Source organism: Oncorhynchus mykiss, chromosome 16, assembly GCF_013265735.2.
Source record: "Oncorhynchus mykiss isolate Arlee chromosome 16, USDA_OmykA_1.1, whole genome shotgun sequence".
NCBI lineage: Eukaryota > Metazoa > Chordata > Actinopteri > Salmoniformes > Salmonidae > Oncorhynchus > Oncorhynchus mykiss.
Window position 1 is genome coordinate 51,718,301 of NC_048580.1, and position 20,055 is coordinate 51,738,355.

The 20,055-nt window shown below is 40.4% G+C and overlaps 2 protein-coding genes across 5 annotated transcripts in view; one reads left to right on the plus strand and one right to left on the minus strand.

Moving 5' to 3' along the window:
• Positions 1-3,669: 3,669 nt before the first annotated feature.
• On the minus strand, positions 3,670-19,992 carry LOC110492221 (gamma-aminobutyric acid receptor subunit delta). Of its 2 annotated transcripts, none has more exons than XM_036947183.1 (9): positions 19,882-19,992; positions 11,438-11,553; positions 9,947-10,014; positions 9,207-9,427; positions 8,788-8,870; positions 6,903-7,040; positions 6,256-6,411; positions 5,160-5,371; positions 3,670-4,860 (listed from the first exon to the last, which is right to left on the minus strand). In XM_036947183.1, exons 2-9 carry the CDS (start codon positions 11,547-11,549, stop codon positions 4,534-4,536), a joined length of 1,317 nt encoding a protein of 438 aa, XP_036803078.1. In that variant the 5' UTR covers positions 11,550-11,553; positions 19,882-19,992; the 3' UTR covers positions 3,670-4,533. The 2 variants fall into 2 exon arrangements, with proteins under 2 accessions (XP_036803078.1, XP_021421998.2); XM_021566323.2 differs by lacking the exon at positions 19,882-19,992 and adding an exon at positions 16,879-17,260.
• cfap74 (cilia and flagella associated protein 74) overlaps positions 19,295-20,055 on the plus strand; it is a 49,520-nt gene continuing 48,759 nt past the window's right edge. For all 3 annotated transcript variants that reach the window (XM_036947180.1, XM_036947181.1, XM_036947182.1), the window contains exons 1-2: positions 19,295-19,653; positions 19,867-19,974. In XM_036947180.1, coding sequence (XP_036803075.1) covers positions 19,872-19,974 — 103 coding nt within the window. In that variant the 5' untranslated portion in view covers positions 19,295-19,653; positions 19,867-19,871. The remainder of the gene's footprint in view (positions 19,654-19,866; positions 19,975-20,055) is intronic.

Here is a 20,055-nt window from a genome sequence, read left to right on the forward strand (position 1 = left end):
ACAGTTGAATTGGCATTAGACAATGAGTAGCCTCCATAACTGATCTAGGTCAGCCAGATACTAGTCTGTAGGATGAAACAAGCCAACACTGATTAAGAACTGTGCGAGGAGCCAAAGTGTGACTTTGAGAGTGATAAGTGAGTGTGTATTACAAAACTGTCAACTGATCTCCGCCAGTCAACTTCAAAGGACTGTACGGAGACACAAAAAGAAAAATCATGTTTTTAAGGTGAATCATTTTATATTGGATCATTTAGGATCATCTACTGTATGATCGTGATGACTAGGAGTGGTCCCTGGCCAATGCACTGTCCATGTTTGTCACATCTACTGTTGGTTACAATTTCAGCTGGTTAAAACCTCTTAAGCTGACAGTCCCTGAAATCGGGCACTAAAATTACTTTTAAAAAAATATGCATATGTTTACATAACTTATTTTATTGATTTCCCACCGTTTTATTAGTCAGAAGACAGCCATTCAGACCTTCCTAGGACCATGTCAACATCCTCTGTCGAATAAACATGTATTTGCCTCCCTATGGTGGCCGGCTGCATCATTACATCCATTTATATCACTTCACAGCAACTTTATCTCAAAGGGGCGGTCCTTAGAAAAACATTTATCCAGCTCGACTGCTTCATGGCACAGGCATGGCAAAACAATCGCTGAATTTATCTCAAGCAGGCGGATCTAAATACATAACTTTCATAGCGCTACGATAAAAAATGTGATCTACACACTTCTTTAAACCTAAAAGAAGTAAAGTAATTTTGTGTGAAAGTCAAACATTTGTTTTACATCAGAGGCAGATACATTGCATGTGCTAAGAACTACACAATCGAGCCTTTACATAGTCCTTCTCCCCTTGTCTATAGGAGAGACGCACACTGTTTATATGGCCCAAATGTTGATTAAACATTCACAAATCATTTTGACTATTACTAATGTCATGATATGTTTGGTAAAGTAATAAAGAAGGTGAAATATGTTCCTAAAACTGATTATAACTATATATGTACAGTATATTATAAAGTATGAAAAGGCTTATTCATTCATACCATCATATTTGTATATGTTTTATTATACTTTTATTGTGTAGTAAATCATATGGGTTGACAAGTATTTTTTTTTCTCAGACATAAATAAAACAATTCCAGGTGAAAGCCAAAGGTCAAAGCTTTCTAAAGGGGGAGGGAACACTACTACATTAATAAAATATTGCCCTCTTGCTAGATTGATGAGTAAAATCATAGCGAAACAGTGCAAAACGGCTGTCAGTTCAACTAGTTAAATTCAAACTGAAAATGTGCTCGTCACTGAATATCAATGCAAGTCAATTAGAAATATGTAATTATATACTGTGAGTTGCATCTTTTGAGTACTAAAGCAACTATAATACTTAGAATACTTAAATAACTAACTAACTAAACTATAAGTAGCTAACTAACTAAACTTCTAACTTTTGTACAAAAAGTACAAAACTATTATTGTGATGATCAAAATGTGTTGTCAGTCCATTTTCTTCATACAATATACATGTATACACTATATGGTCATACTTACAGAGTGAAAAGTCCAGATTAAATTAAATCTTTCTTGAGAGTGGTTTAAATGTAGCTCCAATATTTCTTCAAGTCTAAGAGGCTTTTGTTTTCGTGAGTAGATACACGCCTATAGTGTGCAGTCCCTCACTTCTATATGACATGGCTAAGTTGTGCCACTGTGTCTGCTTTTTAAACACCTCCCACCCTAAATACACACACCACCACCACCCCCCCTGGCTCCCAACACAGACCATGTCTGACAGAGGTAGCCTCACTAGATGAGTCGGCACAGGAGATAAGAGATCACTAAATCTCTGGATGAGTCGGCACAGGAGATATGAGATCACTAAATCTCTGGATGAGTCGGCACAGGAGATAAGAGATCACTAAATCTCTGGATGAGAAGGCACAGGAGATATGAGATCACTAAATCTCTGGATGAGTCAGCACAGGAGATATGAGATCACTAAATCTCTGGATGAGTCAGCACAGGAGATATGAGATCACTAAATCTCTGGATGAGTCGGCACAGGAGATATGAGATCACTAAATCTCTGGATGAGTCGGCACAGGAGATATGAGATCACTAAATCACTGGATGAGTCGGCACAGGAGATATGAGATCACTAAATCACTGGATGAGTCGGCACAGGAGATATGAGATCACTAAATCACTGGATGAGTTGGCACAGGAGATAAGAGATCACTAAATCTCTGGGTAACATTTGATTTCAAAGGGGCATTCCTAACATCTTATAAAACCAGTCATAACACCTTCATGAGTGTTGCAGTATCATTCATCCAATATTATTAGATATCTTAATTTGGCAGAATGCCACTGGGTAAACAGCTCTTGGAATTGTCTTATGGAATAACTTTTAATTGACAACATCTGGGAGAAAGTGGATCTGCAGTTCACCATGAGTTCTGGCCTGGAGCACCAATCGTAAATATTATGTAAGGCCTAGTGTGTGTGTGTGTGTGTGTGTGTGTGTGTGTGTGTGTGTGTGTGTGTGTGTCCCCACTAGATGGCATTGTTAGTGAAGGGCAGCAGATAACACTTCCCATCTCTGCACCGACCTCTTCATCGCCATCCTTCATGATGTCATCTCTCTGAGCCCAGAACAAAGTTATCTACACTGGAGGAGACAGACTGCCATGGGCACCCAGCCCTGCCCTTTCCCACCCAGGGGTGGCCCCTGGTCGGTTCAGCACTGCTGGGCCTGATAACAGCCTTACTCACGCCCCCCAGCCAGGCTCCACACAGAGAAAACGTGGACCAAAAACAGACTCCCGAGATATCAGAGCCTGGTTCGTCTCTAGGTTTCTTCCTAGGCTCCTGCCTTTCTAGGGAGTTTTTCCTAGCCACCATGCTTCTACATCAGCATTGCTTGTGGTTTAGGTTTATAGGCTGGGTTTCTGTATAAGCACTTTATGACATCTGCTGATGTAAAAAGGGCTTTATAAATAAATCTAATTTGATTTGATCACTAAGGGAATATAGCTAGGAGGTTACAATAGTTTGTATGGTACTTCCTAACCATACAGACAACAACCAGTAGAAGTACTAGTAAGCAGTAATAACAGGTAATAAGCAGTAATAACCGTACTGCAAATAAACCACTATCTTATTCCTGGTTAGTGATGCAACTTAGTATTTACTTCATCATGTATATACGTGTACATCATGCACACCTGATTCTGCAATGACTTCTAGGGGACCACAGTGTTCATTATTTTATAACCAGCATGTTATACCCCCATGAGGTTCCAGTCCTACTGTTACATACACAAAGGGACATGCTGCCTGAGATCATCTGAATTATAAATACTGCACATATTTCAAAGTGCATAATCTGGATTTCAGATTAAATTATTCACCATGCCTCAAATTAGTCTATTCCTCAAACTTGAGTTGATTTCATAAAGGGGATCACTGAATATGAAATGTATTGTAGCTAAAAAAATAGACGTGGAAGCTTCTTGATGCTCTTAGTGAATCCATAACACCTGCAATGAGGCTATTTGGACATTTGGATTATCGAGAAAAAGGCAGATATTCTAGAGACAATCATGAGAAACAACTGTTCCAAAACTTTAAGCCGAGGCATTAAAACTACAAAGTGAACATTTCCAGTGTGGAAATACACAGGTAGTGGAGGAAGTCCTTTAATAATAATAATAATAATCAGGAAACAGGAAACAGGAAGACCTGGCAGGAGGAGATAAGATGCTCTGAAGCCCAAATCAAACTGGAAAGGAAAAACGGGTGGAGGAATTATAGGAGAAAAAAGAGGAGTGGGGGAAGGCAGTGGGATGGTAGAGGGGAAGAGGGGCGGTGGGGAGAATAAGCCCTGCAGCCAAATAGACTACACCGCATCTTATCATCATGAAGTCTGGACATGTTTTTGTTTTCAACAGTTAGTCCATCACATGAGATGTGTTTGTGAGTTAAGCGAACAACAATTGTTGTGCACATTAGTTTTCAGCAATGACACATTAGTGTGCTGTGTATGTTGCTGGTGTGAGCAGAGTTCATACATGTACAGTAAAAGGACATAGCTGAACGTCAGTCTATTGCTATGGCTTAGTGGGCAGCAATCAGTATCTAAGGGGATTGCAGCAGTAGAGTTTGGGTGGCTAGTGAAGGTTTTTGGAGATAAAAGTCAGCAGCTGGGCTATCATACAGTGAGCCTCACTGAGGATAAGACATCGACTACCCCTCAAGGCTCCCTTGTACATAACTTGTACTTCAGAACATATCCATATACCTGATCTGATTTTGTTCGTCCATTCACTGTACTTTATCTGCTATTTACCAGGTCCCTACTTCACCATATTATACGTAAATCCAGTTCTTCTTAAGGAAGCCTTGTTTACATCGGTGCCCCTATATAAGTCCCAGGATTCAAAGCGGCATGATTTTCCTCTATGTACAGTACTCCCGTCCTTGGTGGTGCCAGCCTGTCCATCCTTAGTCCTCCCAACTCACATGGTGTACGCCACCCAGTAGATCACATTGACGATGGCGAAGGTGGCGGGGAACACAGCCCTGGCGTAGACATCTATGGTGTCAGCTTGGAGGGGCTTGCAAGCACAACAGCACTTGGAACAACAACTACAGCACTTCTTATCCTCTTCTCTCTCCTCTGACGCTGTGGTCCCCCGCACCCTCCTGGGCTCCACGTCCTCCTCCTCTGCGGTCTCGGCGCCGGAGCGCTGCGGACGGCGGCTGGACACCATCAGGCCCTGGTTCATTCCAGCCACGGACAGGGAGAAGAGCACCATGGCCTGTTTCCCATTCTTTACGACTGACTGGAGAAGCAGAGAGAGAGATATGTCAATAGAGAAAGGCTACAACAGTCAATTCCTTTGTGAAGTATCTTTACCTCACACCGAAGGAAGCCAAAGGAAATTGTGCATGTTCAAAATGCAAGTGCTTGTAGGTTCCTACTCACATTGTTTGCACCTATTGTGTCAACCCAATAATGTCCCTTGAACACTATGTGAACATTGAATGAATGTTGTGGTATAAATGGGTCAAATGAGGAACGGGCCTACCACTAAACCTTGGGGAACACCACAGTTGGGCAAGTGTTGTCCCCCCTTCTTACCTCGGAGCTCATCTTGTTGGCCTTGCTCTTGGCCTTCTCTTTGAGCCTGTAGTCGGCGTTGTAGTGAGCGAAGGCATACTCTATGAGCGCGGCGAACACAAACACATAGCAGATCCAGAAGTAGACATCCAGCGCTTTGATGGCCGAGGCTCGAGGGAGAGATGAGCGGGCGCTCACCATCAGAGTCGTCATGGTGAGCACAGTGGTGATCCCTTTACCAAAATAAATATGGAAATTACATATTTGTTTTGAATAGAAAAGAGGAAGGTCCACACTCAATCGTTGATGTGAAATAAAGTTAAATAAAAAAGTGAAAGTGATGAAAGTGAAATAAATAATAAAAATGATATCTTGTTTAAAGCAGCAATCAGCAGTAGAAATAATCATTGTAATCCCCTCCCTACTTCAATAAAAAGCTGAGGGACAGGCCTGGAAAAATGACATAGACAGTGCTATGGATGCAAGGACTGACCATCTATGATATCAAAAGTATAGTTTTAACCATGTTTTGGAGGCCATAGAGTGTTTGTTTACATTTACATTGTTCACAAACATTGGCGTGAAACAAACTTTTTATTTTGGGTTCTGATGGGGTACGACAGTTGAACTAAGCTCATGAGGCTTAGTTATATTATTCAATATTCAATTGGTACATATTATTAATTTATAAGTCCAAAAACTGATGTAGCAACTGCTGATTGCACCTTTAAGATGGAAAACATTTTCTTCCTCTATTTTATATTTATTGAGGATTGTTTTTGGTTTACACAACACAAACAACCTAAGATAAGAATCTACAACTTGAACTGTGATGAGGGTTTCACCTTTTTCATTAATCAAATATAATTTGTCATCATGCATATCACATAACTATGAATATACTTCTCAATGATAATGCACTTCTAAATTCTAGGTCAATGTACAAGTAGACACATTCAGTTCACTTTGAATTCTTGCTGTCTCATTGAATCTGTGTTTTCCCTGTCATTTCTCTACTAACATACTCACAGCAAGCTTATAGCCGTATTCCAGGCCGACTAGATTGCAGACTACGCCCCCAATATCACTAACAGAATACTCTTAACATGATACTAACCCAGGGATACCCGAGCCGGGACTGCTGTTTGGCTGATCCAGAAGGACACCCAGGACATGGCAACCAATAGGATGGAGGGCATGTAGGACTGAATGATGTAGACGCCTCGGTTACGTCTCAGCTGGAAGCGAAGGCTGAGCCGCGGGAAACGTCCGGCTTGACATGAAAAAGTAGACCAGCATTAGCTTTTCAATCAGTCAATCAATCAAAATTATTTATAAAGCGCTTTTTATATTAACAATTGTCACAAAGTCCTACAGTAACCCGACCAAGACCCCAAAGAGCAAATTACAAGGAAAATGTCCCAAGAAGGAATACATCTTTAGAGGAACCCGACTCAGAGGAGGGGGCACATCCTCTCTGAATAACATGAGCCATTCTGTCTGTGCATAGAACATACCCACAGAGGTGTCTGAGTTCAAAACATATTAGTTAAAAAGACCTAGGGTCGCTCTTACACAAGAGGCATGGTAAGACAACGTTCAAAAGCATGACTCAAAATGGAGAGTTGTGTACAGTGAAAGAGGTGAAAGAAGTGAAAGAAGTGCTCTGTATAGAAATGAAGAGAAATTTCATGAACATCCCACTGGCTGTTAAGTAGCGTAACCATGGTGATAGCAAAACGAGGATACGTGGGGGAAGCTCACCGGATTTGAAGTTCAGCGTCTCCGTGACAAATTTGTAGTCGATGATGGTGAACTGGGACAGCTCCAGTTTGTCCAGTCCATGGATGTGTATCTGACTCTCAGACCAGTGGTACACAATGTCCTCTGAGGAGTAGCCATCTGGAACAGTCAAACAAACAAGCAGTCAACAAACAAACAGTCAACAAACAAGCAGTCAACCAATATTCGTCCCAACAACAATGGAGCATCATTGGAATATTAAATGTATGTGTAAGGCATTGACCCTAGCCTTCCTTCTGGTACTTGTGGTACACAATTTCCCTTTATATTATGGCCTACATGCAGCTCTACAGACACTGGGAGTAGTCTAAAGTGTTTTCCTGTCCTCTTCTGTATTCTCAGTAGAGCCAGAGCCGGCAGGTTGATCCCTTAAGTTTAATAAGAGACTGTTTCAGGTGTGGGATTTATCTGTCCAATCAATGAGATGAATTGATCAATGAACTACTGTACCAGGAAGAAAATAAAACCATATTTACTTCGAATTGGGAAATCAATAATCATGTTGTAAAGCAGGGGAACTCACTTTGATCCGGGGGCTGCAATCGACCTTCTGGAGGGCCGTACTGAAAATTGGTTATATTGCCTCGGTGATCCTCTATCCATCGTTTTGGGTATAGCTTTATTTTGGTGATTATTAGCAAGATGGACAGTCAAGAAACTGTATGAATGTAGGTCCATTATCCTATCTACACCGTTTCGATTTGAGTCTCCCACCCCCCGCCCAAAATAAAACTGTTCTAACAAACAATTCTAAAAAAGGTAAAAACTCCAACCACCCACGGCCTGGATTAGACCCCCTAGCGGGATGATTTGTATGTTTGACACCCATGCTGTAGACTATTGAGAGCCATCCATTAACCTTTTCACTTGTGAGTTCCAAATATCTCTAAAGGTCACCACAGCCTGAGTTTTTTTATGCTGTGATGTCAGAATACACTCACAGGACAGTTAACCCACGCTGCCCTCAAACCAAGGCATGCTGCCTGCTAATTATCTATAGGCTATGTTTCAACTTGTCAATTTCAAATTATTTTCTAACAAGTTTTATTTTCTAACAACTTTTAAGACAACAGGGAACACGTAAAAATACGAGGCCAAATCATGACGCTAGACAGTAGGCTTGTATTTGGGGTGATAACATTTGATTTGCTTTGTGATCTGTCAAAAACGGTAAACAACTTGTCAAATCATGTGCTCCGGTTATTGTATACACTGTAACAAGTACATCAAATATTTGTAATATGCTTAAAAGTGGCCAAACTAAGTTAATATTTTTCAGGCAATGGGCTCAGCCATCTTTGACTTTGTTCATTTGCGTTCTATAGTGAATGGCATTCTAGGATTAAGGAGTTAACATAAACATACATGGCTGCCATTATAATGAATTTAGCTGCTGTTAGCTTAGCAGACACGCATCTCTTTTCTAAACAATATTACATTTATCCCTTGTGCTCACCAGAGATGTGGTACATCGTAAACAAGTATAGCTGTTATGGAAAGAGTTTGGCTATGGATGTGTTCCGTGTGATGTTTGGATGAGGAAGTTTGCATTTATCTTTTACAGGAGGAATAAAGTTGTGTAGACCTTTATTACCCATCAGTACAACACATTGTTTAGATGCTTTTCAGACAACAATGCTGTTTAGACGCATTTGTTGCATCATACGTTCTGTTGCTACTGTTCCAATCACATATTTGCGATGGTACGCTGCAGGGACCACTCAACAATGATCACAAATATGTGATCGTAATGGTCAATTAAGAGTGGTAGGGAACATGACAGACTACCGGTATTGAGATCATATAAAGAGATACAAGTCTATGTAAGTAATATAAGTCAACCCACAGCTTTCTAGGTCCAGCATACACTCCTGCTCATCCATGGGGTATTTGGTCAGGTCCATGTCACACGCCACAGTCGAGGTGATCCTAAGAGGAGAACAAGTCATTTAGTAAACACCCACTTCAACCACAATAGTAACTTGACCCGTAACGGTAGGCCCTAGTCATTCTCACTTTGACATTATCATTAGGCATTATATAGCCTTAACTTCAGGCCACGGCAAATCAATCGTTAAAGGGCCTCTCCAGCCCACACCCTTTTCTTCTCTCCCTCCTCCCATGCCGTCCATCTCTCCTACCCCTTTCCTCCTTCTCCTCCTTCTTTCCTACTCGATCTATGCTCCTACTCCTCACACATTATATCCACCTCTCTCCTCCCCATTCCCCTCATTCCTCTCCCCTCCCCACTCTCCCACTCCTCACCGGCTGCTGTAAAGGATGACCCCATCAGGCTGCAGGCGAATCAGCTTGTTCTCCACGGTGACGTCATGGAACCAGGCGGACTTGGCGTTGACAATGAATGTGTCGGGCAGCCAGAGTTTATCCACGAAGCGGCTATCCAGCCCCAGGGTCTTGTTGGTGTGGTTGTAGGACAGGCGGTCGTCCCGCCAGCTCTGACGCAGGAAAATTGTCATGGTGTACTCCTGCCAAGCAGTCACACACGGTAACAACAAGAGTAGGCATATACATACGCGCAGACACATGCACACACAGACAGACAGACAGACACACACAGGGACAAAGCTGAGCCAAGGGCATTGCCAACTCTGGTACGAGACTGAGTGGTGGATTACGTTGAGACTTAGGGCAGTACTGTAGCTAGGAGAATAGGAGATGGATAAAGGTCTGTTTCAATACTTTTCAAATGTCTCCTTTAATAGTTTCCCTAGGGTAATCACTGATCTGAACGCTATTAGTTAAGAGAAATATAGGTTACAAGACTATTGCTTTTCACCAATCCAACCTGGTTGAATCTGTTGAATACCTCAAGGGAGGAAGGAAGGATACCTTTCATAACATGCATGCTCTGTCTGAATCCCTATTGGCTGATGTGGATGATACATAAGTGGTAGTTTCACATTTAGTTTTACTGCAACAGAACAGTAGCAGTGAAATATGGCAACCATTTTGTATAAAGGCCTGCAGGTGAATTTATACATTACCATGTTGGCTTCAGAGATGTGGTCAATACTGGCTACTTCAATAGCCATGGCAACATTCACAGGTGGGCCTGTGGGAAAAGAAGTGAGAAAAGAAAACAATCGCTCCCTCCCTCCCTCCACCCCAAAGATACCCCTAGATAAGGATCAATGGCCACCCCACTTAACATTTCTCTACTGGAAGTGACAAAGCACTATGTACATTCATACACATGACATTGGGGGTCTCATGGGCTTGTGCAATGGTGTGGTATTTAGAAGTGCATACATAGCTAGCATTCTTTTGTAGTTTGCTCGATGATAAGCATGATTTGTGCTGCTGAGATCGTGGACACTTGAAGGAAATCTAAAGGGAGGGAGATCAGGATCACCGAAGCGGAACTGAAAGGCTATTTCTTCCAAACATTAAGGAATCATACATTACCATTCTCCACCATTCAGCACTTATCCCATAACCATTTACGTCAAATTGTATTCTATAGCCATTATCCTACCCACCATAGAGATAGCAGTCATCAGCATTGACAAGTGGGAGGACAGTCAAAGTCAATGAAACTCATTTTGGAGAATTTTAAAACTAATTGCAATCCATAATCCCTTAGCCTGTCACTAAAACCTAGCTCATTTTGACTAGTGACCCTTTGGGAGAGGCTCAGTGTTACACTTCTTTGTTTAGATTCTAGACACCTATCATAGCACCACTTTCCTTCTAATTTGAAATGGTGAAGGGATGTGATTTGAATACACAGAGTAAGACCACACCAACTGATGTGCATGATTCTTCAATGGCCTTAGATAGCCCATCAGTAGGGCTTTATGGTAGCTGTCTTAGCACTTAAATAATATATGAGGGAGATGTTATCTCATCTTATTTATGAGAGGAAGTAAGGAGGGAGTGGGACTATTGATCATTGTTGAGCATAATGTTGAGCTACAGGTGTGTAGTGGCCTTGTAGTGGCCTTGTTGCTGGTTCACTAGGCCTGACATTGTGGTGGTTCTTATATCGACAAAGCTTTTTCACCTCTGCTTAGCTGAGTTAAGCTGTGAGGTTGAGAAATCTAATGCTGTGGACATTGGATGTTTCACATTTGGCAGGCATTCTCCAGCAACGCTCCTTTCTTTTCTCTCGCAACACTACGCACGTCTTCCATTTCCAAAGCATAATTTAAATAATCCCTTCTGCAAACTCATTCCAACGCTTAATTGCTTTTGTTTGTAATCTTTTGCGTCACGTTCAAACACAAATGATTTTAATAGATTCAAACCTCTTATTTACATAGGGGTATATATTTATTTCAAATAGGATCTAAAAATGACAAAATGGGGGCAGGAGAATTTAGTACGATTGATTTTGAGAGGAGTCAAAATCATTTGAGTGTGATTTTCAAAACGCTTAGGTCCTATATACCTGGTTCTTGCTATGCTAAGAATGACTGTAAATGTGAGGGGGTGAAATGCAACCCAATGCCACGAGCAGTAGATCTCATACTCACCTCCTATCCCAGGGCGAAAATTTCGCGCATAGCCCTTCATTAACTCATCCAGATTAGGCAACCAGGAAATTTGTATGTCTGAACCTATATAGTCCCCAATGTCACTCAGCATGGCCCTATAGGGAACAAACACAGCACACTTGAGCACTCTGCGTCCACAGCACTAGAGAATCCCTGAAGGAAGAAAGCTAGAGAGGCAAAGACAGTATTAGCATTTTCATGTTGAACATAGATTTGCGATCAAGATCGGTGGGCATGCAATTATCCTTGGAGGATATGAAAGAAAAGAGCAAACTTATTACAATAATACATTATTACAAAGTGCCTATTATCCATTAGGGATTTTGGAATAATGGACAAAACTATCTCACTTGAGAGCTTCATATTCCACACATGTCTGGGCTAAGTTGCAGTTCATAAACCCTTGACTTGTGTTCTCAGCTTCAAGACACATACTCATTAAGCGTCTCAGAGTAGTAGTGCAGATCTGGGATCATTCCCTATCTATGTAATCTCGTCTTGTCTATGAAATATTATTAATTATAATATAAAGGCTAAACTGATAATAGATCAGCACTCCTGACCCCAATCTTATATGTGCTGCTTCTGACTGGACACAGTGCACACAGAAACTGACCACCAGAAGGCAGTGTTAGTTACTATGAGGGCTCACTCTGTGGACTCTTGGATGAGACAAAGGGCCAATTGTCTTACTCGGACTCTGATCTAACTTACTATGTGTTGTATTTAGTGATGTAAAATGTTCAAACCGCTGCAGATAGAAATTCCTTATTCTACCTGACTGACAATCATAGTGATATGTTCTAAATGCATGTCTAGTTGAATAAAGTTTAGTAACATTGCACCCTCCTGAACAGACCACTGGTTTCAAAAGGGACAAGAGAGAGTATTGTAAGAGGACAGACAGCACTCAGGACATGCAGAGGTGTTTCCCCGGACAATATTCGAACGAATAAAGCCCTTTTGACGTGTTACCCCTTTGTTCATAGTCGTTACATAGTAGCTAAAACATACTCCTAAAATGTACCAGACATTTTTTTTATTTTGTCTTTTAAAACCATGAAATGTTTTTTTTGCGCTTGTATTCTGAAGTTTTAATCACATCCTATGACATAAATAGATGAGAACATTGACTGAATGAATACATCAAATGAACTGTCTCCATGTGATCGACAGCTGTAGTCTATCACTAGCCTAATTAGCAGCTTCTATATTCAGAGGTAGCTGTTGGGTCGTTCCATATGATTTCAATCACTTTCTGACAGCACCCCTTTTGATTTCAACAAAACCTTCCATACATATTTGCCAATGATGGAAGTGGTCAGAAAGTAACTTTTTGGACCTGAATGCCAAAACGTTCAGATAGAGGTGCTCAAAGTTCACTAATTTTGCATATTTTTTTTTGCAAATTCTTTTGTGCAATTTTTCATAAATGCTGTAGCTATTTTACATCCTCTGAGGTGTTTGTGTTGTGCCCGTCATTGGTTGTGACACAGTTGAGACACAGCATACTCTTGAATAATTTACATTAAAACCTAAAAAAAAAGGACAATTTTTTTGACAACCCTGTTTGTAAGCTTTCAAATTATATCAAACTCAACCGTTTATCTTTTTCAGTGATGAACACATGTATGTCTCATGGTAGAGTGGGGTATGCAAAAATGGGTCAACTTTGAGCATTTCTATCTCCTGAATGTTTTGGCATTCAGGTCCAAAAAGTCCCTTTCTGACCACTTCTACCATGGGCAAACATGTACGGAAGGTTTGGTTCAAATCAAAAAGGGGTGCAGTTAGAAAGTGATTGAAATCATATCTTCAGAAACTCCCAATGTGCTGAACCTGTGAGGTCAAATAGAAATGTGACTGTGCAGAACATATGCCACCTAAACAAAATCCAAAGAGTTTAACAAAGTTTGTTACAATACTCCGGATTTTGGTTTTGTTGGTCCTGTAAAGATATAGGCAAATGAGCAAAAATAAAAACAGCCTGACTAAGTTCCAATATCCACAGTAGCATACCACTTATTTAGAGTGCATGCCCAATACATTTCTTCATTCTAACTGGTATGCTATTGATATTGGAATATCCCATAGGTGCCTCCATTTGTGGCCTTCCTCTTTGACAACTAGGTGTTCTAACTTAATAACCTAACTGATAAAGTGATGGGACCTGTTTAAAGTGGTGCTGTCTCGGCTAATGGCTACATACTGACTTCCTCTTGTAGGTCTACCTATAGTAACTTCAGTGCAGTGTATAGCACCACACCACAGGCTACACATTATGCCCTCAGCAAAGGAAATGTGATGTCATGAAATGCTAATGGAACTGAGCATTTGATTAGTCTCGAGGGGGTTTCTGTAAACGTGCAAGGCCCGCTCTCTCACCCCTCCACTCTCTGTTCAAACAGTTCAAAGTCAATTTCCCGTCGATGTTGTTCCTCTTAGTCTTTAATTTCAGTTCATTAGCAGGATCTCCCGAGGCCCTGCTTCGCTAACCATCTGTTTACCAGCTATAACAAACTGGGTATGTCCGAAATGGCAGCCTATTCCCTATAATATAGTGCACTACTTTTTGACATTGTTAGTGCACAAGAAAGAGAATAGGGTGCCATTTCAGATACAGCCACTGAGAGCTGAGGTGAAGAAGACTAAACACAAAAGAAACAGACTTTCTTGCCTTGGATTGAAATATAAAAGCCTTGTAATGTAGCCCCAGCAGTAACAAGCTTAATTTGCTTCATACAATGACATCAATTTGTACCTGAGAACAGAGAGGGAGATTTGCACTAGTCATCCTTGCATTTTTTGTTTATGTTGTAAATCCTGAATGTTGACAGCATGTAAAGCTGGCTAATTAAATCTGCAGCCTTTTGAATGCCAATCAGTAGAGAAACTGTACAGACATGAAATGGTGGCATTGCATAGATATGGCACATTCAAGCTCTGTCATTTCCAACCTTGATTAGCCAAATTCATTCTATAGCTTCTCTAAGCTGAAAGCTCTCTCTACGTACTGTGGCCTTTCCACCACGAACCCAATGTAGTGTAACTGTGCTTTGTTCCACTGCTGATCCCGCAGCCATTTGGCTAGAGCATATCTGGACCCCTCAGCGATAGCATCTGCCTGATTTGCACATATGGAGCATCCATTAAGGACATACTAAGGGTATGTAGCCTATGATGCCACCATGTCTTCCAGTAGGGCATAAGAGAATGCCAAGACAAGGCAAAAGGTCACTAACTATGCCACTGCTACCCCAGTAAACCAACAAGAATGAATTCATTCTCACATTTGAATATTTGTGATGTTTTTCCTTGAACCTCTTTCAACTTTGCATTTCTGGACTACTTCCAGTAGTACTGCAACAACCACCAGTTTTCCTTTAAATGCAGATATTTAATAATGGGGCGGCAGGTAGCCTAGTGGTTAGAGCATTGGGCCAGAAACTGAAAGGTTGCTTGATCGACTCCCCGAGCTGACAAGGTAAAGATCTGTCGGTCTGCCCCTGAACAAGGCAGTTAACCAACTGTTCCTAGGCCGTCACTGTAAATAAGAAGTTGTTCTTAACTGACTTGCCTATTTAAATAAAGGTTAAAAAAAAAATAGAAATAAAAGGCTTACATTTTACTAGGCCTAGGACTTGTGTGAGTAAAATAAACTCCACTACAGGACACACTATATGAAACATTAATCCTAAATGTTAAATATTTTAAAATGACAAAAATGTGACAAAAAAAAATGAGATCACATTGCAGTGAAAACTGTCTGCTATTTAAACATTTGCCCTCAATAGGCTGTGTTAACACAGGTAGCCTATTCGAATCTTTTTATAAATGTTTACCTTTATTTTAACAAGGCAAGTCAGTTAAGAACAAATTCTTATTTTCAACGACGTGTATATGCAGCCTTACATTGAAGAGAATTTATCCAGAAGAGGGGTAACTTCTAAGGATTATCACAACCAAGGGTATGGTGCATGTCACCTGAATCCATTTAAGGACAGCTGTGACTGACACCAAAGGTGAAATATTTTGCCAGACCCGATTCTGACTTTACATTTTATTATTTTTTAAACACATCGTCAAGTAGCCATGTTCAAGAAAATGTTTTTAATTTTGTTTCTAAAAGGTTTGGAAATGAGAGATGAGGCACTGTCAGACTGCTACTCCAAAACACTCACAAATTAAAATGTGGGGGATCGTATAGTGGCAAATAAAAATGCTAATGCATCAAGTTCACGAAGCGAGGATAATATATCTTCAATTTGACACACACATCTCAGAAAAACCTGCGAAAGATCACATTCTAATAACAATTACACCCTCTGCTGGTATGTGTTGTCAGGAGTGGCAGGACGCTACCAGGATTCACAACCTTGTACAACCTTTTGAACTGGGACAGTTTGCAACACTTGTGTAACTGAACACACCTCAACAGTTTACAGTTTAGAGACTGTTGCAATGACACGACCAGGATGGATGTGTGTCATTCTGATGTCAAGAGGCAACTTGCAAAAATGGATGTATACGGACTATTACAATAACCTTGTGGAGGTAGTAATCGCAAAGTATTTGCATTGTCACTGCATAGTTATTATGGGGTAGACTGTTTTTTATAAGTATAAGAGTGTATATAGAAACTGTTCCTCATTCCACTTGTGTTATAACAAAGACCACTCAATTTCATTACAATGCTATAAAAACATGCTGTTGTTATAATCATCTCATTACTAGTAACAACTAATTTTAAGTTATGGTGTGACGTTGTACACAAATATGTCACACATGATAGAATGTAACATTATTTACCACATATCCACTTCCGATTGCCTCTATCTTGTTATCTTTACTATGAACGTATGATCAACACGGGTGTCTATGTTGATGATGGGCCCCACAGCACTTAAGCTGTAACTAACTGCTCAAATGCTACATACAGTACGTGGGCATTGAGTAGGCTATTCCTCTGCTATTGCAGAGAAGTCATCAGGTTTTAGAATTCATTTGTAATCAGCTCATTTCACGCAAATTGGACAAATAAAAAAAAGGTAGGTTAGGAATTAGTTTCCATCAAAACATTATCTAGGCTACATCAGAAACATATGTTATAGCCTCAATGTGCTTATTGTGTTGTAAATATAATTCAAAATCTGAAAACACTTGCAGAAATTGACTAAAAGCTTTGAGAGTCATCTAAACGGTCAGTAGGCTATATATGTTAGGATAAATCAGAACATAGCAACAGCTGACCTACAAAATAAGGGCAAAGTAGGCTATTATTACAAAAAATGGTCCCTAATTTAATAATATAGGCTATTCCAAAATAACAAAATTCTATTAAATCCTTAGTGAAGCTTCTGGGAAAGTCTCCTCCGTAACCCTAGTCAAAAGAGCCGTAGCCTATAATAGGGTTATCTTACCTGGTGAAAATGTTGTCCCTGATATTCAGGAGGGCAAGGCTCGCCAACATGAAAGTTATCATGTCCATTTCAACAGCTGGCCAAAGTTCCCACAACAAGAAACGATCAAATAACCGAAGGGGATCGCACAAACTGTGTTCCTACGGTCCCATAATGTGGAGGAAGATCATGATTAAGTAAACTGTTGTGATGACTCATGATCTGCTCACACACGCGCGCCTCTTCTTGTCCCTGTCCCAGCCCAGCGTACAGAACGCACGGAGTCAACTCTTTGCTCAGACGAGAACAGCAGTCTAGTTAACTGGAGCGTACTCTTGCGCTCCCCTTTCGCAGCACTTGCTCGAGAGAGAGGACCACACTAAACTGTCTCTCACTGCGTTGCCTGCTCGCTGAGCAACGTCAGATTAAATCATCCACGCATGAAAACGCGTCTCCACTGTAAACTCGAGGCAAGAAAAAATACAACAGATATAATCGATTTTATAAACTTTCAGTATTATTGTGATCTGCACAAGCCTATTCGTTTTGTTCAATCAAAACTAACAATAGATTAATTAATATTACGCATCCAACAAGTCACTGTACCCCTATTTTGGCCTAGAACATGCCTTTATAAATCTGTTTTTACTATGTGGTAAGAACCAGGTATACATACAAGTTCACTCCAGTCTATTCAAAATAGACCTTTATGATGTAGGCAAAAAAAGTATGTATTTTTATGCTAACATTTTTATGTAGTAAATAATTTATGTGGTAAATAAACAATTACATTTTCAGATATCACATTTCCCCCATTTTGTGACCAAAGTATTTTCATAACAATGCACCTGCCCTGGTTTCATTTGCTCCACCCAAGGGAAGCAGGAAGTGATTCAGAAATAAAAACACTGTTTGCTTCCCTGAGGATTTTCAACATGGATTGTTGCAACACTTAATATTAAGCTATAGGCCTACAGTATGCTACACAATACAGTAGATTGGATGGATATTCTCTCTCGCTCCTCTCCTGGTGGCATAATCTACTCTTGTAAAGGGTGGTTATCTGCTTTGCCCTTCTAAGGTCACATGCCTTGCCTTTTTCCTCATGTGTCAGCAAATCTGTTTCTTTTGGGCCTTTGTGCATAGTGACATAGATTAGGATCAAAATCAGGAGTAATTGCATTTTAGAAATTGTTTGTATGCCTATACGGACTAAAAATGGCTTCCTGCATAGGCTACCAAATTTACATAAACCCCAAGATGTTATCTTTCTTTTTCTTCCAGCTTGCACTTCAAACCCTGAACAAAAATTCTGCTGAGCTGGTGTTGATTTTTATCAGTCCAGAAAAAATACATGTAAGATGTTCATTATAATCTTTCAAAAGTAACATAATAAATTCTTCAGTGAGTGAACATGTACATCAGAATTTAACGCCTCAGCCTCCCTTTTTGTTTTTGTCAAGGTCCTATGACACAGAAGGCAATCTTCTAACTAACACGTTTAGTCAGTTAAATTTAGATAATCAATGCATTTAAAAACAAAATGGGCGAAGAGTCTCACACCAATGATTCACAGTCCATTAAACCTAAAGATGAAATTCAAATAATGATCTTGCATAAGCCGCTCAGAGCTGCCCAAAGAAGTCATGATTGAGGTGGATTGTATGTAGGTCAAAATGATATAAGTTGATTTTATGACTCAGGCTATACTCTCCCTCAAGTTAACGCTTAACTGCGGGGTGTAGTACATTTTTATAGGCAGGCATTTGGATGTCAATGTCAAGACACTCATGAAATTGTTGACAATACACTCACATAATATGCTCATAAGCATCCTAGCTATTATACTTGTATGTTCGCCTACTTATTTCAATACAAGTCCCAAGTACAGCCTACTTAAATTATACAGTTGTATTATTACAATGGTAACATAAACATCATATGTTTCAATGACATGAATTTCATTATTCATTTTTTTAACAAAGATACACAAAGAAAATTCAAAATCCTAGTAATGCACCTCTCCGCAGCGGGCAGGTAACTTGGAATTAGGATATTTATTGAAAGGTAGACTCAGCCATATGACGTAGATGCAGAAAATAAACAGCATAGTGGGTTAATTTCCACAACAACTAAGATCATTGAAGCGCGAGGCTCAACTTCTCTGCTGTTGTGGTACTCTGGCTACCATGCTGTGAACAGTGTGAAGCAAACCCATGCACATGTGTAGATACTCGCTCATCTCAATATCTCGCTGCTCGTTGCAAAGTCAATTAGCTGAGTCTACCTTTAAAGGGTACAGTAGCAAATGGAATAAATATTGTTAAATATTATCACCTGTATTTATAACTAATGGATCTGCTGATTTACAGAAAAAATGGCAATGTTTAATGACTCAGAAGCTTTTCTTCTGGATGTCTCTGTCACTCACCCACCGATCTACTGTAGTGTTGCTCTCCCACTCTCCCGAGGGAAGATGAGGGGAGAAGAGGGAGAGGGAGATAATACCAGATAGAGGATATGGACAGTCTAACACACTAGCTACTGTACCTTTCCTCTGATGAAAGCAAATTAATATTGCATCATATGGGCTTGAAAAAAGGGAAATGGGGAGAAGAACCCACACACACATCTCACGGTATATATTCCGCCCCTCTCTGGTGTCCATGGAAACACTACTAACACACATGTTTAGCAGCTGGCTGTTCAGTGGCTTGACGGTTCAAACAAGAGAAGACAGTAGCTAGCCTGCAAGTTACACATTTAGCGACTTCGAAGTTGCAGAAAGATCTCCAGGTAACACAGTCAATCAAGATAAGATAACATTTTAAAGTAGCCACATGCACACTACTTGTTCAACTCAGGTTAGCTCGCTAGCAAGTTCGTTTGTACAATGCTAGTTAGCCGGGTTGGCTGTTGCAAACGCCTATCTACCTGAACATGTTTCATAGGTCTGTGAGCTCTTTGTCATTTCAAGTTATTTCTGTTGACCAATGTTGTTCAATTTAGGTCTTATGGACGTACCTGCCAGGGATAGTCCTTCAGAGGAAGTCTCCATCTCATCTTTTCATTCTGAATATCCTCCAGTCGACACTTGGAAAGATGAGGAAACAGGAGGTAGCTAACTCTAGGTCTAACATTTGTTTTGGAGGCGAAATAAACGCACACCTGTTAGGCATGGTGCTGGCTAGCGGAGTA